Source organism: Mesoplodon mirus (genome assembly GCF_964341445.2).
Source record: "Mesoplodon mirus genome assembly, chromosome: 14".
NCBI classification, from domain to species: domain Eukaryota; kingdom Metazoa; phylum Chordata; class Mammalia; order Artiodactyla; family Ziphiidae; genus Mesoplodon; species Mesoplodon mirus.
Genome location: NC_138990.1, coordinates 61819632 through 61847618, shown reverse-complemented (window position 1 = coordinate 61847618; position 27987 = coordinate 61819632). Strand labels below are relative to the sequence as shown.

Here is a 27987-nt window from a genome sequence, read left to right as displayed (position 1 = left end):
TATGGCATAGTATAGAGATGACTTAGAAATATCACAATACTTAAGCGATGTTTCACGTCTTTCTCGGCTGCTCATTTTCCTTCTTCACATAATGTATTTTAGTTTTTATACCTACCCTTTTATGGCAGTAGTTGGGTGAGCTGTAGGAGAAGTAAGTGTCACAGTGATTGGTGAGGGGTTGTGGTGGTGATGTACTCTCTGCCTCCTTGGTAGGTGGTGGGTACAGTGCTAAGTATGAGAGCATAGACTTCCGAGTCCTACAGTCCTGGGTTTGAACCTCAGCTCTGCCTCTTGCTAGCTGTCTGACTTTGGACAAGTTTCTTAATCTCTCTGAGCTACCGTTTTCTACTTAGTAAAACGAGAATAATAATACCTGCCTCTCAGGATTATGAAGTTTAATGAGGTCTGTACTGTGCTGAATATAATAAATAGCTCAAAATAGTGGTTAATAATATGGGCTCTTGAGTCAGGACTACCTGTGCTCATATTGTAACTCTGCCCTTACTAGTTGCATAACCTTCAGCACATTAGCTAACCTCTCTGTACCTAGGTTTCCTCGGTTGTTATAAGGGATGATAACAGGGTGGTTGTGAAGATTAAAGACATTAATATATATGCAGCACAACAGTGTCTGACCCTGTAAATTCTAACACTCATTATATTATTATATTATTATGGCTAATAATGTCTTCTTTCATTCTGAAGGGGTTTTACACTTTATGTCCAGTAGGATAAAATTTCATCTACTCTCTTGTTCCCAGATTCTCACTGAATTTACTGTTCTTGAGCTTGAATCACTATTAATTTCCACGTGTCATATTGTTTAGTGGTATGTTTTCTCCTGAGATTGAGAAATTCCTTTTAAAATTAAAGAGTGACATACAGTGATTAAAGGACTGAATAAGGATATTTGATAAAAAATATGGTTTGTCGTAGCTGTTCATAATCTAAGACAGACTTAGAGTTTTGGTTGAAAATTCCTTGAAAATTATTTGTGCTATAAAATTTGAAGTTATAAGAAAGTTGTTTATATAAGATATAAGTGATTAATAATTTTTAAAGCAGTTTAAATGAGAATTTGAACACTTCGAAAGGCATTTGTTCCAGAGAGACTATGATAAAAATAAATATTTTCTCTGGAAAACCAGAGTCAGACTCTTCATTGATTTCGATAATGATGGAGCCTGAAGGTGTCAGATAGTCCCAACACCCTCCCTCCCCCATTCCATTTTATTCTTGCTGAGAAGGGTCCAGAAGTGTGATGTGTATATGTTTTCATTTCAGTCATGGATTGTGTAAGCATGTGAGAAAATTATTTTGCTACCTAATTTTACCTTGAAAGTTAGCTAAACTAAGTCATGATTAAATTGTCTGTGTTGGGAATGTGGTTTTTTTTGTTTTTTTTTTTTGCGGTACGCGGGCCTCTCACTGCTGTGGCCTCTCCCGTTGCGGAGCACAGGCTTCGGACGCGCAGGCTCAGCGGCCATGGCTCACAGGCCCAGCCGCTCCGCGGCACGTGGGATCCTCCCGAACCCGTGTCCCCTGCATCGGCAGGCGGACTCTCAACCACTGCGCCACCAGGGAAGCCCGGGAATGTGTTTTTGAATGGTGTTTTTGCACTTGCGGAAATAATGTGTGGCAATAAAGTAATCGTTTTTACTTTTCTTTCATAGGTGAGTTGCCAGATGAATTTTATTTCTCATATTTATTTTTGCTGAGATTCATACCCATTAACTTGTGAAGTTATATTTGTATTATTTAGTACTGCTGGTTATCCTGCCTGCTACCTCTCCACAATAAATTATCCTGGCTTCTGTGCTTTTATCAGTAGGTCACTGACTCATAGAATGTGATTTCATAAACTGGGAATTTGTGAAGAATTAAGTTACAGGAATTAAAGCTCTTAGTAAGAATTTAAAATAGTTTGTTTTTCGTAAAGAAAAAAAATGGGGCGGGGGTGGGTAGTTACTCTCCTCAAAACTCAGGAACCAGGCTTCCCTGGAGGTGCAGTGGTTAAGAATCCGCCTGCCAATGCAGGGTACACGGGTTTGAGCCCTGGTCCGGGAAGATCCCACATGCGGTGGAGCAATTAAGCCCGTGCGCCACAACTACTAAGCCTGTGCTCTAGAGCCCGCGTGCCACAACTACTGAGCCCATGTGCCACAATTGCTGAAGCACATGTGCCTAGAGCCCGTGCTCTGCAGCAAGACAGGCCACTGCAGTGAGAGGCACGCGCACTGCCAACGAGGCGTAGCCCCCGCTCGCCACAGCTGGAGAAAGCCCACGCGCCGCAAACTAGAGAAAGCCCGCGCGCAGCAACGAAGACCCAATGCAGCCAAAAATAAATAAATAAAATTAAAAAAAAACAAAACAAAACAGAAAAACAACTCAGGAACCTTGCCTTCAAATATTGACTTTAGGAGTTTTACTTGTGAAAACTCCTATTTTTACTTTATAGTAAATCACTTTGTGTTGTATTACGTATTTCTAACTTAAATCATGATGTACTTTTCGTAGAGTTGAATAAAAGTAGATTTTTTGTGTGTGTGTGCTGTGTGGCATGTGGGATCTTAGTTCCCCAACCAGAGTTCAAACCCATGCCCCCTGCAGTGGAAGTGGGGAATCTCCACCATGGGACTGCCAGGGAGGTCCCAAAGTAGATTTTAATAAATTCTTTGATTCAGAATTCTTTGTAATAATGTCCCATGTATTTACTACTGCTTATCAAGTGCCATTACACCTCTTCTTATTTATCTCTCATAGTAAACCCCTGGTTGTATTATTCACATTTTACAGGTTTGGAACCTGAATTGCAGGTTGATATGAATGAAAGAATTAGTGGAATAGGGACTTACAGGTTACCTGATCTTAAATCTCATGCTATTTCCAGCACACGTGCTTTGCACCTCTCTGTTGTGTAAATATGGTAGGTGTTTCCAGAAAGTTTGGCTTAAGGAAATAAGCTTGCCTATTTTTAACATTCTTAATTTTACCTTTTACCTTTGATTGTTCATTTGGAGATGGTGGAGAAAATAGCAAGAAAGTCTTAAGAAAACTGAGTTTATATTCAGATTAATCCATTTTCATCTGTTTTTTAGCATTAAGGAATTTTCCTAAGTCATACATGATGTAGTATTGGAGGTAGAATACCCTCAAAGATCTAGTCTAACAACCCGTGTTCCAGAAGGGACTTGAGGCTCCGTGATCAAGCCAGCCAGATTTTGTTCTTTGTGGGCCCTAAAAATCTTTTAGATAGTTTTTGTAAAGGTAGTGAAACGCAACACCTCTTGAATTTTCCACCTTCTTCAACTTTTAAATGTTTTCAAATTCAGCATGAACTAAATTTGTCTCAATGCTAAGTTGAAACTAATTAACTACTTTATTAACTGGTAAGGTTTCTTTTAAAGGGAGCATTCTGGAGGAGTAGAACTCTCCGGGGTTAAGCCGCCCTTGTTATATAACTAGACTGCAGACTAGTCATATGTTCTCATCGGCACCCAGATGAGCCTGAAATCTCAGCAGGTGACAGGAAATAATCACTTAGGGATTCCCCTTGGCCTAACGTAGTTTTATATGATGAAGAAAGTGGAGTAAGAAAGAGAAGATCTCTCCACCACTTCTAGTATGCTGTCCTGTGGGGGTGACCTTGCTGGAGCAATGGGTTAAATGTTATAGAATAATAGTGGCATGAACAGGAAGGAAAGAGTTTGAAGGTGGAGCTTGATTTCTTGGGTTTGTAGGGGAGGAAAAACTCTTCCTTGACTCTCTTGAGGTCCCTGGCTGGACCTGAAAATTAAACTAACAAAGACAAATTAGCAGAGAAAAGCATACAGATTTATTTAATTATGTTTTACATGGCACAGGAGCCTTTATAAGGAAGTGAAGATCTAAAGAAATGATTAAGCCTGAGTGTTTTTATTCTAGGTTTGATGAAGAATAGAAAGTTGTGGGAAATCATGATAGGAGACATAAAGGATATGAGCTAAGGGTAGTAAACGGGGGGAAACAGCAAGACTGTGCTTTCGCATTCCTCTCAGTATCCCCCCATCTTTGGAGATAAGGGTGCTCCTTTCCTCCAAGTATAAGGAGGACACCTCTCGCATGAGAGTCTTACGACCTGCTTCAGGGTAGAAAGGGAAGCGAGTCCTTCCTATACTTGCCATTTCTCAGATTCCTTCCCCTTAAAATAATTATTCTGTCAAAGTGGCATATTTTGGGGTGACATATCCTGATTCCCTTTACTTTCTGATTTTGCTTCCTGTCAGCTGAGGAGTGTACTCCAAGGGTAATTTGTGAGTGGTTATTGTATTCTTGCTTGGTCCTTCTCAGAATGACGCTTTTAACTCTTCCCAGTTCCCTTGGGAACATAAACTAGATGTACGTTAAGGGGATTGACCTATCTTTCCTCTAACCGTAGAACATAGAGGTCCATGTTTCCATGATTAACATAGGTGTGGTACAGGCTTAAAGAAAAGTATTATTCACTATGTGAATTCTAAACACAAAATCACAAGTCAAAAGCTCGTTATTGAAAGGATGATCAGTTGCTTTACTGGTGTTCTTTGTACTGTAAAAAGTTCGCTTTGTAGTTCCTTTAGCTCATGAGCTCTCTTGTTGCATTTAAAATGCAGTTAAAATGGAATTTGACTTATGAAAATTCAGGTTAAGAAAAGATTTTAATAAGTCCACCTACACATGAAGCAGAATCATGGTTTTTTTTGTTCAAAGCCCCAGTTGGTTGTCATTTGGAAATAGTAAAGACTTAGATATGTGCTCTTGGTATAAATGCCTGAATTTGGTGTGCCAGAAAATTATATTATTCTTTGAAATTTAAAAATCTCTCCTCAATGGATAAGTATAATTTAGTTTGTTGATAACATTATTCTTTATAGATTCAGGTTTTCTTTACATTGGGTTAAGGGATGGGCATTCTTCCTGAATAGACAAGACTGAAAGTTTCTAAGTCCAGAATTGTGGTTAGCAATAAGGATCTGGAAATTAAATATACTCAGGTCATGCAAATGTATGTAAACTAAGGAAGTATAGTTTATAGGCAGCGAACTTGGGTAAATGAGAGTCAATTACATGAAAAGTTTCTTTTCCTTTCTTTAAATAGCTTTCAGGTTTAGAGGCATACTTAGGAAAATGTTTTAACCATGAAAACTGCTTTGTTCAAGACTTAGGTCTTGACAAAAGCATGTGGGTCTGTGTATTACTTTGCTTAAGAGACAGTTGGTAGTGATGGGGGAGGAGAGAAAGGATTCAAATGTATTTCAGCAGCTTTGCAGGATAGGGCAAAGCCAAGAGAATAGCCATGCTGTGTGTCTTAACGGGCCCTAGCATGGGTATTTCACCTTGAAAGGGGATTAGCATTGGAAGTCTGTGATCATGTCAAACATTTGAAATTGAAGGTGGCTATTGAAAATAATTCTTTTTTTTAATAATCAATTTAAATTAGTTACAATCACACCACACAGATATCAAAATACTTTTTGTACGTCTGTCTAAGGAATTTGTGGTTTTCTACAAATACCAACATTTTCTACAAATCCAAACATTTCTATTGATATAATGAGCATTCTTGTAGTGAGATTCTTTTTTTTTTTTTATTAGTCTCTGCTTTACAACAAAGTGAATCAGTCATACATATACATCTGTTCCCACATCCCCTCCCTCCTGCGTCTCCCTCCCTCCCACCCCTCCAGGCGGCCACAAAGCAAGAAACTTAGTGTTTGGGAATGGAGACTTCAAAAGGCAACAATATTGGGAAATGTTTGATAATTCAAATCAAAGAGGCTTTTTGTGAAAAGTGCAAAAGGACTGTATATGTGGGAATATATACATATCGTTGAATTTTTGCTTTTAATGTCCCTTGCCACAGTTACAGTTGAACCTTTTGATTACTTCAGTAGCCACAGGTCATATAATGATTTTTGCCAAACTGTAAGCCTAGGCAACTTAAGTACATGTCTCATGTAAACAGTCTTATTCTGTGAGTTTGTCTTGTTGCTTGTATTTCTGTCCTTTGAAATCAAGTTTTAGAACCTTTGGGGGGAAGTTCATGGACAACCAATAGCTCTTTCTAGTACATGAACATGGCTCACATTTCTGTGGGTAGATTACAAATGTTGCACTATATAAATTCATCTGGGGCCTCCCTGGTGGCTCAGTGGTTGAGAGTCCGCCTGCCGATGCAGGGGATATGGGTTCGTGCCCCGGTCCGGGAGGATCCCATATGCCGCGGAGCGGCTGGGCCCGTGAGCCATGGCCGCTGAGCCTGTGCGTCCGGAGCCTGTGCTCCACAATGGGAGAGGCCACAGCAGTGAGAGGCCCGTGTACTGCAAAAAAAAAAAAAAAAAAAATTCATCTGGACTATCAGGTAAAAAAAAAATACAGTATGATTTGGCTGCCAAAGAACATCTATTACCTCTGCACACTTATGCTGCTAACAAATGAACACTTCCACAAGGCAGCCTCTGAGAGATAGGCAGCTTTTGGTAAAAAACCAAGTGAACAGAAAATGTTTTTCTTGGAGGATTTTAATAGAGAATATTAAATGATTTGTGGTGGATTTTATTTTCCTGAAGCACCTTCTACAACCCGAAATTCAGTCATATATTGTGCTAAGGGATGGGTGCACTGACCTTGTCAAAAAAGTGAGCAAGGATTTCATTTGACTTTGTTTTGTTAGTTCACAATACTCATGTATATCTGGATCTCTAACCTTGGCTTTTTATTACCTCTGTAATCCTAGGCAGTCATTCACTGTGAAAACACTCGTGTCTCTCTCTTTTTTTTTTTTTTGTATTTGTTCATTTGAAAAGCCTTTCAAAAGGAATTGCAGCCTGCATGTGATTATAGCTATCAGTAGCACTTAAACTAACTGCTGAGATGAAACTTTTCTTTGGGGGCCCTGCTAATTTCAGATATCAATAGAAAAAGAAAATTTTCCCCATTAAAACACCCGACTTTACTGATTGGTAGCTGCTCTTTGGGTTGAGCTAGATTCCTCAGGGACGGCATTTGATAGACTAATTTTTGACATTTTAATTTGACAAGAAACAATTCAGGGAAACAACTTAGGCATGTGCCTAAAGTCTTCTCTTGCTATGATTGTGATACTCAGTGCAGGGAATGCCTTTGAACGCCTGCAGCACTTTGTAAACCCTGTGATCCATTTAATATGATAGCTCAAGCTCCTTGGCAGGTGTTTTCATAGGAGCTTCACCTAAAATACTCCTACACGGTTGAAAGAATTTTTTCTGTAGACGTTAGGATGTGGGGCTAATGCAGTAAATACTAATCTTTGTGACAAAAACAGTGTTCCATAAGGACAATAAATTTAGGTATAAAATGTGTAAATTTTTTGGCCTCTTTAATTATGTTATAATCTACCTCTTTCTAACTCAGAAGTATTATTTGCTTTAAAAATTTTCCCCATGGCATTTGAAAATGGTGGAAGAGATTAATTTCAGTACAAGTTATTTGGTGTGTATCTCTTTCTATATAATGGAAAATTTACATTTTTAAATAGAGAAGTTAAAGGTTGAAGAAAATATAGAGTGCATACACAATACATAAGCATGCATGCTAATTTATTTCTGAAAAATTATCTTAGAAACCTGCGTTTCTCCAAGTATTTTGGAGAATATTTAAGGGCCAAATTGAACCTGAAGCATGTGTTTGAAAAATATCTGCTGACAAAAGCCTGGTTTCTATGCCTGGGAAATAGGTGAAAGAACAGAAAAGAGTGCTTTTTAGTTTCTTCTTTGTGTGTGTGTTTCTAATATGTGAGGTTTTGTTTTTTAAACCAGTAGATAAGGTTGGAAATGGATACTCTCAAACTTGCTCATGATGGTAGTGATTTTTTCCAGGTGAGGAAAATACATTCATTTCACTACCAATGTATTCCCCTGAGATTGGGGTGGGTAGACGATTTGGAGAAGTAGACTGCTTAGGGTTGATTGGTTATGTTCTGTTACTTCTTTACAAGTCATTATTACTTTGTATCCTACATAATTTAGTGGGAAAAAAAAGTTTTAATAGATTTGCCAGTCATATATGTGTATGTGTGCACTTGCTCACTCTCTCTTTCCTGAAAACATTTATCTGTTTCCCTTTCCTTCCCTTGCCTTCCCTCCCTCCCTTTCTCTCTTCTTTTTTTCCCCTCCCATTTAAATAAGGGAAAAAGAAGGAAAACATCTTTCATAGCATTGTTAAGAATGCCTATGACTATAAATAATTTGTTTTGTTTCATGAAGACTTATGATTTAAATCACTTTTGTATCCATTTTTAGTAAAATCACTTATGACATCTAGCAATTCACTGTTTATAATTTCTCATAAAGAAGAAACACCACTATTCAGTTTTCCTCTAGGAATAAATAGTCAATGTAACATTAACACATGTACACTGGAGTTTGTATTCTAACATGTTTTTGTTTTTTTTAACTTTCAGATGAAAATGATGTTGGAATATAACACCAGGTGTGTGATGTGAAACATTAATATTACTTTAGAGATTGTAACTTTACTTATAATTGTCCTAAGTTTGAGTTACTACACTAGAAATTAACAGGAAAAATTCACTGGAGCCCTTGATATAAAATGTATTTTCAGAACAACATCAAATCATTTAAAATTTACTTTGGAATGGAGACTTCATACTTAAAACAAACTTAGGGGAAATGAAATAATTTAAAAAGTTCTTTCAGCCATTGTGCACAGTTACTGTTGGATGTGATTGCCAGCACTGGGGAATCAGGAAGTCTGTAGTTTAAATTCTTCAGGATCAGATTATATCGCAGATTTTCTTTATACATGGTGTTAAGTACATATTAAGTGACTGCTATAACTTTCTTTTCCTTTCTTACCTTTGGGAATCTCAAGAACACAGCTTTAGCTTTCTTATTTGTGTTATCTTTATATTTGTTTTTAATTTTCAAGAGTTTATACCTTCAAGCTACAGCATGACTAAGTATCCGAACAACCTTCCTTCTAACTTTCTTTAGTATATTGTGTTTTAAAAATTGTATAAATATCTACTGGCCAGGTTTTTTTTAAAAAATTAATTAATTAATTAATTAATTAATTAATTAAAATTAGTTTCTGCTTTATAACAAAGTGAATCAGTCATACATATACATCTGTTCCCACATCCCTTCCCTCATGCATCTCCCTCCCTCCCACCCTCCCCATCCCACCCCTCCAGGCGGTCACAAAGCACCGAGCTGATCTCCCTGTGCTCTGCAGCTGCTTCCCACTATCTATCTACCTTATGTTTGGTAGTGTATATATGTCCATGCCTCTCTTTCGCTTTGTCACAGCTTACCCTTCCCCCTCCCCATATCCTCAAGTCCATTCTCAAGTAGGTCTGTGTCTTTATTCCCCTTTTACCCCTAGGTTCTTCATGACGTTTTTTTTTTTTTTAATTCCGTATATATGTGTTAGCATACGGTATTTGTCTTTCTCTTTCTGACTTACTTCACTCTGTATGACAGACTCTAGGTCTATCCACCTCATTACAAATAGCTCAGTTTCGTTTCTTTTTATGGCTGAGTAATATTCCATTGTATATATGTGCCACATCTTCTTTATCCATTCATCCGATGATGGACACTTAGGTTGTTTCCAGCTCCGGGCTATTGTGAATAGAGCTGCAATGAACATTTTGGTACATGTCTCTTTTTGAATTATGGTTTTCTCAGGGTATATGCCTAGTAGTGGGATTGCTGGGTCATATGGTAGCTCTATTTTTAGTTTTTTAAGGAACCTCCATACTGTTCTCCATAGTGGCTGTACCAATTCACATTCCCACCAGCAGTGCAAGAGTGTTCCCTTTTCTCCACACCCTCTCCAGCATTTATTGTTTCTAGATTTCTTGATGATTACTGGCCAGGTTTTAAGAATTTGGGGCAGGAAACTTTATGAAGGGATAGGGGAGATGTCATTACTTTTAGGTAAGATTAGACCAGGAGATGATGTTTTATTTTATTTTATTTTTTATTTAACAAATTTAATCAGTTATACATATACATATGTTCCCATATCCCCTCCCTTTTGCGTCTCCCTCCCGCCCTCCCTATCCCACCCCTCCAGAGATGATGTTTTTTCATTTGTTAGTTTTGGGATCCTTTTCCCCCCGCTTATGATTTCATCTTAGCATTGTTGAGATAAAATACATTTGTCCAAAATAAGGCCCAAGAATTAAGATTTAAAATTGCCAGGGATACCAAAAGAGATATTAGAAGATTTTAAGTCTTAGAGAATGTTCAGTGACTTTTAATAAGCATAGGCTTAATTAAAGAGGTTGCGGTGAATGTCATTAACCAACTAACATTTAAGTGCCCTAGCTTGTACTCTTGCTTTTTTGTAGAATGAAAAAAAAGTGATGACTTAGTATGACTCTTTACAGTGACATTGAAAATTATGAGCTATCTGTTTCTGGCTTGTCTTAGTTCTGCTTTTATCTCAGTTGAAATGTATACTAAATCTGATGCCAGCACAGAGCTTGTCCATTTCATGTGTCTGTTTATCATTTGCATGATTTTGAGCAATAAACATTCCTTGACAACAGCATCACACTTTGTTTTTACCAACACTCATCTTTACTCCAAACATAACACAAATTGGTTTTTATCCATGTTAATGAAAAAAACAAATCCCTCTATTTCAGTGAGTAAAACAGAAAAGCATGAGATGCTGGGAAGTCTGGAATCAATTAAGTTAGCAAAGTGTGTAGGAAAAAGACAGCAGACATGGAAAATGATCATATCAAAATGACTTGTTTTATAGAAATAGAAACTTGCAGACTAAATGGTGAATAAGAAATTAATTTAGGAAATTTCTGTTTATTTAATAATTTTATTTAATACATTTGATTTTCAAACTGTAGAATATGTATGTGAGAATACTCTTTGTCCTTATCTGAATGTGGGCCTGTGTTTAGTATTTACTTTGATCCTTTCTGTGCCGTATATGTTAACTGGCCTTAGAATATGACCTGAAAATACAAAGATGAGAAATTACTTGAGCCAACTGCACAGAGTTGAAGAACAGTACCTTCTAGGTGCTTAGAAGGCAAGACAAGACAATGCAGACTCCAGTGAATTGTTTTAGTTTGAAAATATGCACAATTGTGTGGCAAATTAATACATTTCAGTGGTGTAGCCACAGGGAGTAAAATGTTAAGGAAGAATCCAATTTCTTTGTGCAATAATTGGACGATCATGCTTGTTCTGGATGCTTCCAAATGTCCTCATTTTGACACTATTTTATTTTAAAATACTGTTAACTTCAAGGAAGTCCTGGCTCTTGTTTGTGCTTTGTCTTTTGAGGTATGAGAGGAAATCAGGTGTTTTGAGGTATCAATCCTTGGCCCAGGGATCCCTTTGTATATTCCAATAGAGTATAAAAACCTAAATGATATTGAATGTTCTTTTCCATGGATGGTTATATCATTAACTATGTGCTGTTCATCTGAATGAATCCTAGTTTGTTTAGTTTCTGATGTATCTAACCAGATGACTTGACAGTGAACGCTTCTCCCTGAAACACAACTTGTTCTTATGCTTCTTCGCCATCTCCTGCTTTGAGTTTTCCTCAGAAATCATTACTTTTTCATAGACTCAGATCTGAGGAGAAATAAAGTAGACCATCATGCCAATTATGTTAACCTCTGGGAACAAAAATGCTTATTGATTGACCTTCACAAACAACTTTCAAAAAGCTCCAAAGCTTTCTAATTATTGGGAAAACCTGTGAAAAGATGATTGGGAGGCAAGAAGTGGGCAGAGGGTAGGCATCTAAGTAGAAAGAAGCCTGGCCTAACAGTACAGAGACCAGTTTTTCCTTTTTGAGTCTTAGTTTCAGATGATCTTGATTTAATTTTATTTACCTCTTTGGTTCTTTCTAACCCCACAGGTAAAATGAACAGGGCACTTATGATCCTGACTTCCTTATAGGAGTTAGTAGATCTTAAAGCACTTTTAGAAATCTATAGATATTATGGAAGTGCAGGAGATTCATATTATTTACTTCAGATTAACTGAAAATGACCTTGAGGAAATAATACTCACTTGTAGACTAAGCAAAGAATTCTGTGGCAATTTTTCATCTCTGCATTGAGCCAGTTTGACCAAATTATCAGACAGGATATGGACAGGTGCCATTGCACTCAACTATTTTCCCTTTTGTGAGAGCTCTGAGTTGAATGTTTCTCTGGGCAGCTTTGAGAATGTTTCTCACTGCAGCTTTTTCTGAGAGTGGCATCTGGCAGTAGATTGATTTAACCAAGTCTGAGGTTTGCTCTTTTCAGAATGTGCTCTCTAGGCAGCTTCTATGTGGCTCTGACATGACCACATACTGCTGCTGCTTTTCCTGCCTTCAAGCACCACATGTGAGGCTAAGGCATTCTGACACCTGCCATTTGGAACCTTTACTTGCTGGAAAATGTCAAGATTTTCAGACAAGATGAAGACAGATATAACTGATCATTCTTCCCTTTCTCAGAAATAGGCTGAGGGCATTTGTTCATAAATGGATGAATTGCTGAAGTGGTATAGTTCCGTTAGTTTGGAGAGAGGCACACTGATTTTGTACCGAAGAGTCAAAGGTGTTTGTTTATGTGTTCTTATTCACCTTTGTACCTATTTGGCATGACACTAATTTGCTGTTAGTATAAGCAAAGGTTTTAGTGATTATTTTTTTGGATTTTATGGAATAAATGGTAAGAGCTGGGGGCAGGGAGGGCAGTTCTCCTTGCACCTTATTGTTATCAAGAACCTCACTAGGGAATTGCAGATTTTGGAGGATGGTCTTCTGTTATGATCATATTGTCATACAGATACACACACTGATGACTGTCAAATTTTAAACGACCAGGAGTAAGACCTCCTGCTGGAGGTCCTTGCTGCTGCTGCTTCCTTTTTCTTTTTTCATTGAGCCTTAGTGTTCTAAGACCAGAGGACTGATTGCTAAATAAGGACAGGAAACGTAGTGTAACCTGCTGAGTTTGTTTCTCCTAGTAACTGGTATCTAACTGGCTGAAGAAGGGACTTGAACACTGTTATAAAATGAAGGCTTAAAAAACTATTAACATTATTTTGCTTATTCTTACCTTTCAATCTTATGGATAAATTATAATTGGCTGTATGCTCTTGAGTAAACTCTTTCCTTTATTTCTTACATCTTGATCTTTATCTTGGATCTCAGGGCCAGGAACATCACAGAGATGATGAGAGCTTACTTTTGTGTAATTTGGGAAAGATGTTCCAATAACTTTAGTTCTTTTGGATTGCAAAAAATGTAAAAAGGTTGGATGAGATGCCCTGTAAGTTTTATTAGGAGCCAGACCATGTTGAGAGACTGTGGATCACTTGGGAAACTGTATTCTCTGACACCTCTTTGGACAACTTCTTAAGTGGCTTTGAGTGGCTCAGTGAAAAAAGGAGAATGAGTTTTGGCCAACAGGCTTCTTCCTTGTATTGTAATTTATGAAGACTAGTAGAATAATAAAATCCATCTCCAGCAACTGAAAGGCAATGAGGACTAACGGCTTGTATGTTATGAGCAGGGTCCATGAATTAGAACATAAATATTTGAAAACATTTCATAGCAGAAGCATGGGAATTCTTCAGTGTACAAAACTTCTTGCTTTGGGTCCTAGGTTGACTTGAATTATATAAAGAAGGATTGTTGTTGCAAATTTAAATGGGTTTTCTTTATCTTTTAACTGGATCCTTCTTATCATTATAGTTTTTCCATAAAATCACAAAATCTGTATCTTAGGTCATGGTTATAGAAATAGTATTCACATAAGCTTCTTTTTCTTATGATTTGTTTTGTTATGATTTGTGGACATGGATAATCATCAAGAGGTAAACGTGTAGTAATTTGGGTTTCACCCTGGAAATGAATCATCTTAATATTGCTTATACCTGAATCAAACATATCCTATATTTTCCTGAAGTATGTTTTATACATTTGCAAGTTATGGTCCTAGACAATATTTGAATTTTAGCTGCCATCTTTGGCTCCTCTTCACTTAAGGTACAGTAAATTTTCAACAAAGAAAGGGCTGTACTGGTATATGAATTGTTTTAAAATGCCCTGACGTGAAGACTAATAAAAATATCAAAATAAATCAAATGTATCTTTCAGGTAATATGCTCTTTTTCTATAATATCTTCTATGGTGCACCATTTATCTTTATTCCCATTAGTTTGTAAGGTGGACATATTTCTTATATTCTTAAGAACGGTCTCAAAAGCCATGGACTGACCAATGCTTCTGAAAACGCTAACACAGAGGTCCATGTTCTTTAATGCCAGCATGCCATCCAGTGTTGCCAGGTAGGCCCACCTGCAGCTGAATTTATTCATTCCATAATGTATTAAAGCCAGTTAGTTGCAAGTTCTCTTTTCCCTCTCTCATAAAAAGAGTAAATATGTTTAGGATGGTAGTTCTGATAGGCTTTGCTAAAACAAAACAAAACAAAACAGAAAAGCAGATACTATGTGTGACATTTACATATTGCTTATGCAGATGGAAACCACTAAGCTTTCACATTTTTCAAGGGTTTACTATTTCTTTTGAATTTTTGAGGCATTTTTTGTTGTTGTTGAGAAAAGCCAACATAAAGCACTTTTATTGCAATAATAAAACTTGAAACTCATATGTAGTGTGGAGGTAGGGGAGTAGGCAGCAGTTTCTCTCACCACATCACTACACAGGACAGCAGAGGGGTGAGAGGGAGAAGCCAGGAAACTCTGAGATCAGCAGGGGGGCTGAGCATCAAAAAACAGGAGATGCTGAAGCTGTGATGACCAGCATCATTTTCTTCAGACAACCCTCAGGGATTTGTCATGATGGCTGGGCTTTCATGGGTGTTAAGTGTCTACAAACAGCACCTTCAATTTAACTTCTGATAAAAGTTCTTAAAATTTAGGAAGTGGAGCTTTGGATAGCTATGAGATTACAAAAGTCCTGAATATCCATTAGAAAAACCACAGGATGGAAAGAAAAAAAAAAGCCAGGCCTTGAAGAAGGCTTCAGAGGTCCCTGCTAGCCCAGGGACAGACCCTGTAGTGTCCAACATCTCAGTGAAAATGATCTGCTTTCAAAAGGCAGAGGGTTAAGGGGAGGGTGGGGTGGGGTAGTGGAGGCCACTTTAGTTTGGGGTCAGGCTTTTCATTCAACCCGAGGACGTCTCTCAACTTGGAGAATAATTCGGCTCTCAAGAGCGCCTCAAATCAGCTATGGCTCTGCAGCGCAGCAGCAAGAATGTTTAATAGATATATATAATAGATAAAGCTTTCATCCAAAATAAAATAAAATAAAGGTTCTTGCACCCCCACACACCAGTTCCTATTCTGAAGTCAACCCATTACTTGTGCTGTTAACACTTGACTAGTACTTAACTGGAAGCCTAGATCCAAAGGACTGAAACTCAGTCTTCACCCCAAAACGAAAACAAACTAAAATGAGTAACTCGAGGTTTATGTAATGTAGTTCAGCTCAACATACATACCAGGAGAAAGGGGAAGAGCAAAGCTGGTGACAGAACACATTCAGCCAAGGAAGATGCTTATACAAAGAGTAGTGGAATTTCAGGAAAAGCTCCATATGGACTCGCTGTGCGCATCTGGAGGCGCCAGATCCTTCCATGGCACATCCAAGAACGGGGAGCTCAGGGAGGAGGCCGTTCCTGTCATTCCAGTTTTAGAAGTTCCACGTCAAAGAGGAGAGTGGCATTTGGTGGGATGACGCCTGGGTGCCCAGCGGCACCGTAGGCATAGTCTGGGGAGACAGTCAGTTTGGCTCTCTGACTCATGCTCATCTGGGCAACCCTTTCTTCCCAGCCTCAGATCACCTCCTTCTTGCCTGGCACAAACTTAAAGGGCTTGTTTCTGTCCCTAGAGGAATCGAATTTCTTTCCATCTTCAAGCATCCTGGTGTAGTGCACCACGCAGGCCTGGCCGTGCCTGGGGAAGGTGCTCCCGTCTCTGGGGGAGATGGTCTCCCCCCTCCACTGCCATGGCGGAGGAGGCGGCGGACGCTGGGCAGCGGGCGGGTGGGCGGCGCGACGTGTGGAGTGGACGGAGAGTGGGCCTGGCGGCGGCGCCGCCCCTCTACCTTATCCCATTGCTCAGCGGCTCCGCACTCGTGCGCCACCGCATGCCCCACCCGAGGCTTTAGAACACTGGCTCTCAAAGTGTAGTCCTAGACTTCATCAGTATTTAAAACTTTTATGTTTCAAAAGACCATTAGGAAAATGAAAGGACAAACCAAAAATTTGGAGAAAATACTTGCAAATCATGTATCTGATGCAGGACTTGTATTTAGAATACATAAAAACACTTATAAGTCAATAATAAGGAGACAAGCCAAATAAAAGTGGGCAAAGATTTGAACAGATATTCTACTAAAGAAGATTAGGAAAGGCCAACAAAGACATTGAGTAAATGTTCACATCATCAATGATTTAAAAATGTAAAATAAGCCAGAAGTAGATACCACTTCATAACCATTAGAATAGTTGTCAAGAAGGCAACAGCAAGTATTGTCAAGGAAATGAACAAGCTGGAGCCCTTATTCGTTGTACTTAGGCAGTTTCTTAAAAAATTAGACATGAGTTTACAACCCAGCATTTCCACTCCTGGGAATCTGTCCAAGAGAAAAGAAACATAAGTCTACACAAATATTTGTAAATGAATGTTTATAGCAGCATTATTCATAATACCAGAGAACTTGGACCAACCCCAAATTCTATCAACTGGTGAATGGATAAACAAAATGTGGTATTTCTAGAACAGTGGAATACTATTCAGCAATAAAAAAAGAAGTACTGATACTATAGCATGAATGAATCTCAAAAACATTATGCTAAGTGAAGAAGCCAGACAGAAAAGACCACATGTTTTATGATTCCATTTATATGACATGTCCAGGCAGGTGAATGTATAGAGACAAAAAGTAAATTAGTGGATACCTAGGGTTGGAGATGAGAATGAGGACTGCAAATAGGCGCAAAGGATCTTTTGGGGATGGAAATGTTCTGAAATTGGATTTTGGTGATGATTGTACAACATTTGCTAAAAGTCATTGAATTGTATACTTAAGATGGGTGAACTTTATGAAGTGTAAGTTATACCTTAATAAGACTTTAAAACCTATATGGTCCCAGCAGCATCAGCATCACCAGTGAACTGGTTAGAAATGCAAATTCTCAGCACCAGTGAAGCAGAAGCTCTGGGGGTAGAGACTGGCAGTCTGTGTTTTAACAACCTCCAGCAGATTCTGATGTAGGATTAAGTTTGATAACCACTTGAGAATCAAGGAAGGTTAAATGGAGATGTGAGTAGTTTTGGTACAGCTTATGTACATTCAGTCTACCCTTTTACTGTAACTGTAGGAAAGGTTTGAATTAAGGACTGTTGTAGTAGAGTTAAAGAAAATTACAGGGCAGTGGGAGTAAAAATAAACTGGCCTTTCATGTTCTTGATATGCCCCTATGAGAAGCTTTATGATTGTGATGTTTGTGTACCACATATATTAGTAAATTCCTGTGTTCTTTTAGGCTTGCTGTTACTTAACGAACATAGCATAAACAGGTTCATTTGCCATAATGACAGTGGAAGTTCAGATCCTTGAAAGGAATTATTTCTCCTAAATATTTACACAGTGTAATATAGCAGAGCCAGAAATGTGCAGTGATCCCAAGAAAGTAAAGATCTGACCATAGATAAAGAAGTAAATGGAGCAGCCAGCTGAACTGAACAACTCATTCTCTCCCTCCGTCTGTTCAGTGTACTTTTGAAAACCACGATTAGAAAAAGTGGTTGATCTAGAGTCGTCATCTTAGATTTGGCCTGTGCTTTCAGAGTTTGTTTGGGTTTTTTTCCCCTAGCATTATCTGGGTGGCCAAAAGAAATTCTAAAGTTTGAGGCTGCCCCAGAAAAGAGCCTGATGATTCAAACTGGAGACTGCTGGTTGGTGAATGTGTTAAGTGAAGTTTGTAGATAGGGTCCCTTAAGTGGGTGGTGATGACTTCTGCAGAGGTATAAGTTCACGTCAGAGGAAAGTAGAGGTTGGCAGGGTGGGGGGTGGGAGGCAAAAACAAACATCAGACAAGGGAGAAAAAGAGGAGTGAGTAACAGGATGTGAAAACTGATAAAATGTACGTGATTTATTAGTGGAGTCCACTGAGATTTTTAGCAGTAGCATTTGGAAGAATATTAGGAAATGTAGCACAAACCATTGTTATTTCCAAAACTTTATTCAACTATTCAACTGTTGGTAAAAAGAACTGGGCTGTTAGTTGCTGGCAAAGTGTATCTTGGCTTCTGTCTCTCTCTTTAATTATTTTATTTCTCATTGTCTTTTTCCCTTTGCTGCTCTCCTTTCTTTTTTGTTCGTTCTTAAAACTTTTAATAATTCACATTTTATTATTTAGCACTTATTATTAGCAAAATATTAGAATATTATAACCCTCTAAATTAGTAATTCTGATTCTGACTACTGTTATTGGATGGATAATAAAGGAATAAAATATCTTGCAATAAGTTTCATTCTGAAAAGTCTATGCCGTAGCAGTCTGAATTCCACTTATTTATTAGTGGATAAATTCCTGTAGATGTACTTAAGCTTAAAAAAAATAGGGATAGAAAAGAAAAAAATAAACAAACTTCTTCCTTTGTAAGAAAACTCTGCAATTCATACTCTTAGATTTATATCTAAATGTAGAGTTGCATTTGAACAAGAATAAACAAACACAGATAATCTGTTATTCTATAAGTAAATACAAGCTGAGTACCTAAAAATTTGACTGTTTTGGAGTTAACTGCAAGAATCAGGAGAAGCATACTTTTTGGTATGTTTGGGGCAGTAGGGATGGCAGGTAGGTTGACATCATGTTCTTTAAATCAGGACATTTCAAAATGTTGACGAAAGCACAAAAATTAGATCAGTATTTCTTCCTTGCCCTCTTAGTTTTTGGGAACTCATTAGTAGTGAACGTGGAATGCTTACAGTACTGCTGCAAACAACAGCCTCTTTCACAGTTAGTGTTCCGCTCTTTTTTTTTTTTTTTAATTTTATTTTTTTGGCTGCGTTGGGTCTTCACCACTGCACGTGGGTCCTCTCCCGCTGCGGCGAGCAGGGGCCACTCCTTCCCACGGTATGTGCACCTCACATTGCGGTGGCCTCTCCCATTGCGAAGCACAGGCTCCAGGTGCACGGGTTTCAGCAGTTGTGGCTCACGGGCTCCAGAGAACAGACTCAGCAGCCGTGGTACACGGTCTCAGCTGTTCTGGGGCATGTGGGATCCTCCCGGACCAGGGCTCGAACCCGTGTCCTCTGCGTTGGCTGGCGGACTGTCAATCTCTGCGCCATCAGGGAAGTCCCAGTGTTCTGCTCTTCAAGCCTGCTTTTCGTGTCCTGGTTCAGTGGGGCCCTTGTCCTGGTGCCTGGTCTAACACCACTTAGGCATCAGGCCTTGTGGTTGGTTGCTCCTGTGACTTTTTTCCTTGAGCTCCCTTTAGTGGTATTGTGCAATACTTGTAACAACTTCATGTTGGACTCAAACATAGATGGGGGAAAAAAAAATAAAGGAGGGATTTTTGTTTTTAAAAGGAAAACAGAAGACAGTGAAGGGAAGGGAGAAAGAAAATAAAAGGAATGCTTACCCTGGAGAGTGGTGGAGACCGACAATTTCTGCTGGTTCCATTCTTTGTCAGGAACTGCTTCTACCTCAGCAGAGGGACTCAACCTACAAATAGAAAGAAGCTCTCCATCTTTGTTCTTCAGTTTGTTGATTGGCTTTCCCCTTGATGGCATTTGAAGGTACCAGTGATTTTGTCAAATTGAGTGGCCCACTGACAGCAGTAGAAGGGATTTAAGTGTAATATTTTGACACATTGTGGTACATTGTAGCAGCTCAGCATCATTGTGAACATAAGCCAGAAACAGATTCTCATGTGGAATGAATACTATTGTTATGTTTATGGCCCAAAAGAGTCGGTAGCTGTTACTTTGAGGAACCCCAAATTCCAAATTACAGTTCTGTTTGGTAGTTGCTAATTTGGGTTTGTCCTTTTTAGGTTTCTTTTGTGGCTAGAAAGTGTTCATCTGATATGCTATGAGACACTGAAGGAAAAGTAGCCAAGGGAATTCTGTATTGTTGAAATACTGCTCTGTGGATGTGATAAGATGTCCATCCCGGGTTATACTCACCCTCTGTTTGGTAGACATTTTAAGTTCTCACAGGCTTGTTATGGGTCCTCTGTGTAAATAATTACTGTGCCATTGCTAGACTTGTTCTCTTTGGAAAATGCTCATTCTTTGAAAGATAGCTTAGAATTTTTTTAAAAAAACTGGTAGTTGGAGAATGGCTTCTAACTGGTCTTCCACCAGATGGTGCTAGTGTTACATACCTACATGTAAATTTGGTGCCATTGAAATCCTGAGGTGGTGTATTTCTGCTCTTTTTCTTTTTCACCATATTTTGCCTTCAGTGTTTTTTTTTTTCACACACACTACTTTCCTGGTATACAACTGTGTCACCTCACACCTTTTCTGTTGTGGGTAGTGAATTGATTGTGCTGTGGCGTTCATGAAGAATAACTTGGGGTTTGGATTCACAGGCCAAGGACTAAGTACAACTTAAAAATGTATTTTATATGTACTTTCTTATAAAATTTTTCATTGTGCATTTGCTTTTTATATGACCTGTATGTACAAATCGAGAGTTATTCTTGACCTTTATTTCATGTTATAAAACAATATCATAAAATATTATTTGAGGTCTCCTAGGAGTCATGTTTGGAAGTTATTACTAACAAATGATCTATTTACCCACATTTAAGTTCAAAATAACTTTGATAACTTTAAAAGAAAGTTTGGTAAAAAAAAAAATGTTGGCTATTATGCAATATTGAATCTCCTGGCCAGGTAAATAATAGTCATTTGAAACTTAAATTTTAAACTTTTTCTTTTTACAAATAAATATTATAGTTATTGCAGAAAAATTTAAAGAAATAAGAATTCTTTTAAAGGAATAACTCATAGTTAAGTACTATTAATATTAACATAAACCTTTTTTTCTTTTGTATATACCTATATTTTAAAAATATCAAAGTTGGTCTCATGTCTTAGTTTTATAACCAGCCTTTCCACTTAATACATTACAACAGTAATTTTTAATGACAGTATAGGTTTTCATTAAAGAACTCTTTAATGATAGGCATTTTGGTTTCAGTTTCTTTTGGTTGGAGCTATGCTGTGATGAATAACGCTGTTTAATTTTTTGTGTGAATTAAAATTTCCTTCATATAAATTCTTAAAAATATAATAACCAGTTCAGAAAGAATGCATATTCTTGTGACTTTTGATCTGTATTTTCAAATTACCATCCAAAAGAGTGTTACAGTTTAAATATCTTTAATAGTATAGGATTTTATTTGTTTCCCTGCTTCCTTGTCATCACCAGATTACCTTAGTTTTTATTTATTTTTAATTAAAAAAAATTTGGGGGGGCTGTGCACACGGCTTGTGGGATCTTAGTTCCTCAACCAGGGATCGAACTTGTGCCCCCTGCACTGGAAGCATGGAGTCCTAACCACTGGACTGCCAGGGAATCCCCATGTTAGTTTTTAAAGTGACTAGGTATTGCTCATTTGAGGCTCCCTGAAATGACAATTCATCACTAAATAAAGGAATTTAAAATTGCTTTGATTTTTTTTTAGAAATAAGTATCCTTTAAACATTAAATCCTAGAGCCCCTTTTATTTATGGTGGTTTGGTTTTTGGCCTTGTCTCCTATCCCCAAAATACAAACAGCTATCCTTTCATACTTCAAAACAGGTTCTCATATGCAAAACAAAGAATTAAGATCTCTGTTGATTAACTTTTTATAGCATTTTCTGTTACTTGTTGAGAAACTTAGGTCATTTACCTACCCTCTCTTCATATGAATGTTTCTCAGTCTGAAAATTTGGAAAAACTCTTTTTAGATAAATTATTTTTAAAACTTTAGTGAAATGAGCTGTGCATTTAGTATCGGAACTTTTTAGTACCTATTTTTTTTGGTGGGCAGAAGGAAAAGGAAGCTTCTAGATATTGCTAACACTTAAGCAATTCTAGTATACTTTTATAAAAAATGAGAAACATCAATTTTTATTAGTTTAAGCAAATATATCCTGGCTGATTTTTGATAGCTTACTAAATATTAATTGTGTTTTTATTTAAGTAGGTTAACTTTGAATTGAATTTTCTTGTTAACATAGGAAGCATGCAATTTATTTTAAAATAAGAAAAACAAAAAAGCTATTTTCATATTTGGGAAATAAGAAGAGGGGAGGAGACTCATACAGAGGCTTCAAGCAGCGCTGTAAATGAATGTGAAAACTATTAGCCCAATAACTTAAAAAAAACAAACAGCTAGTTTTCCTCTCTCATGAAAAAAATTCTCCCATCACAGTTTGGCAAAAGAAATTGCCATTCTTTTACTGTCAGAATGAATAGGCACTGTAAGAAAAGTACTTGCAAACGTGGTTTTAAAAGATTCATCAACATACAATTTATCTTGGTAGAAGAGACTTATAAACTGTGGAGATATAAATTCTGTGGTTTAAACATATATTTGTTTAAAAAACAAAGTACATTATATTGTTAAATGATCAGATTTATGTAACAGCATTGAATTTTACTTGAGATAACAAAAATTGGCATTTTTAACTTGCAGAGTTTTTGTTAAAAATTTTTAAATGAATTTAAAAGTAAATGCACCTTATTGTGGGCATTTCAGTTGCTTTTTAGGTTATGAGTGTATGGTTTATATGTATATATTTTCAAATTAAAAAGCCTAGAAAGACTCTAGAAAAGTGCTGAATTAGATAAAGTGCTTTAAAAATTATCAATTTAATTCTAGAGAATTAGCACATTAACACATAGATCTGGTAAAACGTTAAGTCCAGTGGTAGCTTCTGAAGTGTACTTTCATGTATTTAAAGTTTGATATACCATATGTATCTACTTAGGCATTTGTCTAAACAAACAATTTGAAAGGGCTTCAAGTACTGTAATAATCTCAAAACCTTTGAGTTCAGTTAGAACTGTGTCAGTTAAATTCCCCCAAAATTATAAATTTTACTCAGTCTTGTCTGCTTTATGGCAAAGTAAATAAAATAATCAAATTGCTAAGATTATGAGCCTAATTAGTTTACACCTGAGTGAAATTTGTTTTGTGACATATAATATGTATTAAATGTTAGATATCTGTATTTTGTGCAAAGTTTACTTTTGCTTTCCTCAAAATATGCTAGAGATAATTGGAATAATTTTCTAATAGTTTATTGGGAAACTTCCTAATAAACAGAAAGTGCCTTGTAAAATCTAGCATACTTTCTACTTAATGTCTATCCTTGAACTCTAAATAGGAAAGAAAAAAAGGAAGGGGGGGAAGGTTATAACTTTTGTTCTTAGCAGCTTCTCCTGGAAAAAATCATCACCACTCCCAGCTTGATTTCTTTCATTTAACTCTTGCCACATATACTTCTTAGATCCTTATATGTTTTATATTGAAGTAATCAGTGTTGAGCTTTTTCTCTTCATTTAGATTATTTAAGCATTCTGATCTGCGCGTAGTACTGAACAGTTTATTGGACCCATGCTGTCTAGTAACTAAAGCATATGAAATTTACTGCATTTTGTATTGATTTAATATTAATGTTAATCTAAAATCTTTGGGTGCAGCGTGTCACATCTGTTTTGTATTCCTCTGTTTAAAAGAAGTGGCAATACGGTATTTGGAGGAATATTTATTATCTGAGTGTTTTTCTTTGCAACAGTTTCCCTCAGTCTTTTGAGAATTATAACTTCCAAGAGACAGTGAATCACCCAGCAAATTCTCAGGTACCCAACTGCTGAAGCCCACAGTTAATGGGAATTTTTATTTACCATTTAAGTTCCTTTGCTCAAATAGAGGTAATTTTGGAGGCTTCTGGCAATGCCAGAAAATAAATTTGTGGTAAGATTTTTTTAAATATTCTTTTCTCTGCACTTCACAGGTACTCTGGGTTTTTATTTTATTTATTTTTTTTTACATCTTTATTGGAGTATAATTGCTTTACAATGGTGTGTTAGTTTCTGCTTTATAACAAAGTGAATCAGTTATACATATACATATGTTCCCATATCTCTTCCCTCTTGTGTCTCCCTCCCTCCCACCCTCCCTAGATACTCTGGTTTTTTAGAAAAAAATTTGTTAGGCTGAGTGTTCATTTGTGTTTGAAACCAAATTTTCCATGGCTGATGGCTGACTATTCTTATTTATCCTAAGTTTCATAAAGGGATTGGTTTTGTGCTTTGTATATAATATGCACCTCTTATTGTATCATGATGATGCTGTTGATGAGGAACAGGATGAGCAGCCTTGCTTTTCAGTTGCAGAGTGTTCATTTTCCCTATTATGAAATTTCGGTTAGTAGATCTTGGTTGTAAAAGATATAAATCATCTCGTTGCCCCCAAATAATCTTCTCAAGTCTCTGTGGTTTATAATTGTTGTCAAAGTTCAATCAGGAGTTCTTCAAAGAACTCTTTGGAGTAGCAAACTAACTGTTTCACATTTTACTTATCAGTGTTGAGTTGTTACAGTGGAGCAATATGTTAAAAGTTATCTGCTCAACTTGTCTCACAATTGAAGTAACTACTGAAGAGCAGAGAATGGGAGAGGTTTCTAAGAGTGGATTAAAAATTAAGCACTAACATGTTTCTGCTTTTGCATTGTGACATCTAGATGGTCACATGGTAGAGAACCAAAGGTATTGTAAATACTTAAAGTAGACGATGTTTCTTTACGTATTATGTCATAAAGAAAGCCTCTAATTTTAAAATGTTTGGTAAACTGTACAAATGTCAACCACTATACAACCGTCATCTGTAAGAGAGTGCTGCCATTGTGGATTGTAGAGTATATGGAGCCAAAAGAGAAAGGAGCAGGATGATATGTGTGATGCTTTGAGTAAAGAAATGATGAAATGAAGTGGTTTAACACCTGCCTGAAGTGGTATGTTTCAAGTTCACCAAAAGGATGATTTCAGACCCTCCTGGAAAGAAGTGGGATCCTGTCTGATCCCCTTCCTTTTCACATTGTGGTTGTTAATTATAACCAAGTAATAATAATGGCAGTGTTCATGGCAATGGTTTTTTGTGTATATCCACATATGCACATATCCACACACATGTCTGTGCTTCCCAAGATGCTTTAGAATGATTAATTCAGACGGGAGTCATAAATGTCAGTCAGTAATGGATTATAAACACAAGAGGAGCTAAGTATTCTGAAAATTTTGATGTTGGCATCATGGAGGAGTATCCATTGTGTTCATTTATAAACTCTCTCTTAAACAGAAAACGACTGAATGAATTCATTATGGATTTAAGCCTGTGTATTTCCTATGTGTAGAAAACAAGCATTGCTTAATCACTTTATGTTAATGTAAAATTAAATAGTATAGGTATCATTGAAACATAAATTATGAGAGTGCTTTGCCCTGCAGTTTTCTTTTCTTATAATACCTAGTCTCATTCATTTATTTTCTTTGGGCAGGTAGAAAGTTTGGAAAATGATATTCCCCTTTTCTTTCTTTTCAGTATCGTCAGTGAAGCAGGAGCATCAGTCTACAGTGTCAGCCCTGAAGCTAATAAAGAGATGCCAGGACTGGACCCTAATTTGAGAAGTGCAGGTAAGAAACTGTGGGTCATCACTAAAGCGTGTGATTTTGATATTTTGGACTTGTATTTGTAGCAAGCAAAATATTTAAATATCCAAGAAATTTTAGAAGATATATTGCAGTCATGTTAGAAAGAAAGTGTTTGATTGGAATAATACTGGGAATTATGGAAAAGAAGTGGAAGAATACTGCTTTTAAAGAACACTGCATAGTATTCTAGAGTATGGTGAAAAATTAGCCCAAAACATCTTTAGTAAAATTAAATGCTAGAGAGTTAATAGTAAAAACAATAAAATATTCAATTCTCTTATTATTATTGCAAAATATTACTTACTACAGCTTTTTGTTGGAGGAAAGTAATATATTAACATAAAATATTTAAAGTGCAAATGTATAAACATGCACAGACTTTCAGGCTATAGCTAAATATTTGTTAAATGACCAGTTTCTCTTTCCTTGCTAATAGGAATTGTCATTACTGCATTGTTTAAATAAGCCTGATTTGATTTTAGTTGTATAAAATTGCTTTGATTTCTGTGATGTGGAATAGTTTAAATCTTGTGTGTGAAGAAATTAAAGATATTTTGAGGGCTTCCTGGTGGCACAGTGGTTGAGAATACGCCTACCAATGCGGTGGACACAGGTTCGAGCCCTGGTCCAGGAAGATCCCACAAGCTGCGGAGCAGCTAAGCCCATGCACCACAGGTACTGAGCCTGCACTCTAGGGCCCGCGGGCCACAACTACTGAAGCCCGCATGCCTAGAGCCTGTGCTCCGCAACAAGAGAAGCCACTGCAATGAGAAGCCTGCAATGAAGAGCAGCCCCTGCTTGCTGCATCTAAAAAGAAAGCCTGTGCACAGCAACAGAGACCCAATGCAACCAAAAATAAATAAATTAATTAATTTTTTAAAAAGATATTTTGGTACATCTAATGACAATAATTGGTATCACAAGCAAAATATAGATCTGGTCAGAGCATTTTTCTGTGTAATAGGTGGATATTTAGACTACTTTGTTAGAAGTGGGTTGTGTATGTGTGTTTACTGATTTATTATTATTATTTTTTAATGGACGTATAGTTGATTTACAATATTATATTAGTTTCAGGTGCACAGCATTGTGATCCAGTATTTTTACAGGTTATACTCCATTATAACTTCTTACAAGATAATGGCTATAATTCCCATTGCTATACAATATATCCTTGTTGTTTATCTATTTTATATATAGTAGTTTGTATCTCTTAATCCCCCAATTTGGGGAAATTCCAAATTAGGGGAAATAGGCTTTTTGTTTAATTTTTTTTCCTTAAATATTCTCATCAAATTTCATTGACTGTTCTTGAAATCTACACCTGGTGATATATATTTGAAAATTTTTGCGTTAATCTAAAGTTAAAAACTTCTTTTTTGATCCAAAAGAACTTGTAGTTTCCCTTCAGTTGTTCATTCCACGACACAGTCCCCTGACTAACAGATCATCTTTTCTTTTTAAAATATTTATTTATTTATTTTCTTTTAATTTCTTTGGCTGCTTCTGGTCTTCGTTGTGGCACGCAGCCTTCTCTCTAGTTGTGGCGTGTGGGTTTTCTCTGTCTAGTTGTGGTGCTTGGGCTCCAGAGCGCTTGGGCTCTGTAGTTTGTGGAATGCGGGCTCTCTAGTTGAGGCGCGAGGGCTTAGTTGCCCCAAGGCATGTGGGATCTTAGTTCCCCGACCAGGGATCAAACCCACGTCCTCTGCATTGGAAGGCAGATTCTTTACCACTGGACTACCAGGGAAGTCCCCTAAAATGGTCATCTTTTCAAACTCAGATCCCAGCTCAAAATCTTGCTTCTTCAGTGAAGCTTTTCTCTGTCACATCAACTCAGTGTGGTCTCTGCCTCCTTGCCATGTTCTCTTTTGGTACTTGCCTTGTAATAACAATAGTAATAATAATAATAGGAGGAGGAGGAGGGAGCTGCTAACACTAATCTTTTTGAAGCACTTAATATATATGAAACATTGTGGTAAATACATTACCAGGGTTATTTTATTTAATCCTCACAATTGCCCTATGAGTCATTTATTATTCCCACTTTACAGATGAGGAAACCAAGGCTTAAAGAGGCCTCATAGCCAAGTAAGTGTGTACATAATATTTATGTATGTAACTTCTGTAATAAAAGGATACTTTTCTTTATAAAAAATAAAATTCAGAGCCTCCCAAGTGGGCACTGAAAGGTAATCATCCAACAGGGCATTAGAAAAATATTATATA

At 37.1% G+C, this 27987-nt stretch overlaps 1 protein-coding gene and 1 pseudogene across 5 annotated transcripts in view; one reads left to right on the top strand and one right to left on the bottom strand.

The window, feature by feature from the left end:
• SRBD1 (S1 RNA binding domain 1) overlaps positions 1-27987 on the top strand; it is a 233450-nt gene that overhangs the window by 91389 nt on the left and 114074 nt on the right. For all 4 annotated transcript variants that reach the window (XM_082643126.1, XM_082643125.1, XM_082643128.1 and 1 more), the window contains exon 15: positions 25652-25743. In XM_082643126.1, coding sequence (XP_082499252.1) covers positions 25652-25743 — 92 coding nt within the window. The remainder of the gene's footprint in view (positions 1-25651; positions 25744-27987) is intronic.
• On the bottom strand, positions 15560-16019 carry LOC309815637 (peptidyl-prolyl cis-trans isomerase FKBP1A-like; annotated as a pseudogene). Its single transcript has one exon. The product of its transcript is annotated as a peptidyl-prolyl cis-trans isomerase FKBP1A-like (transcript).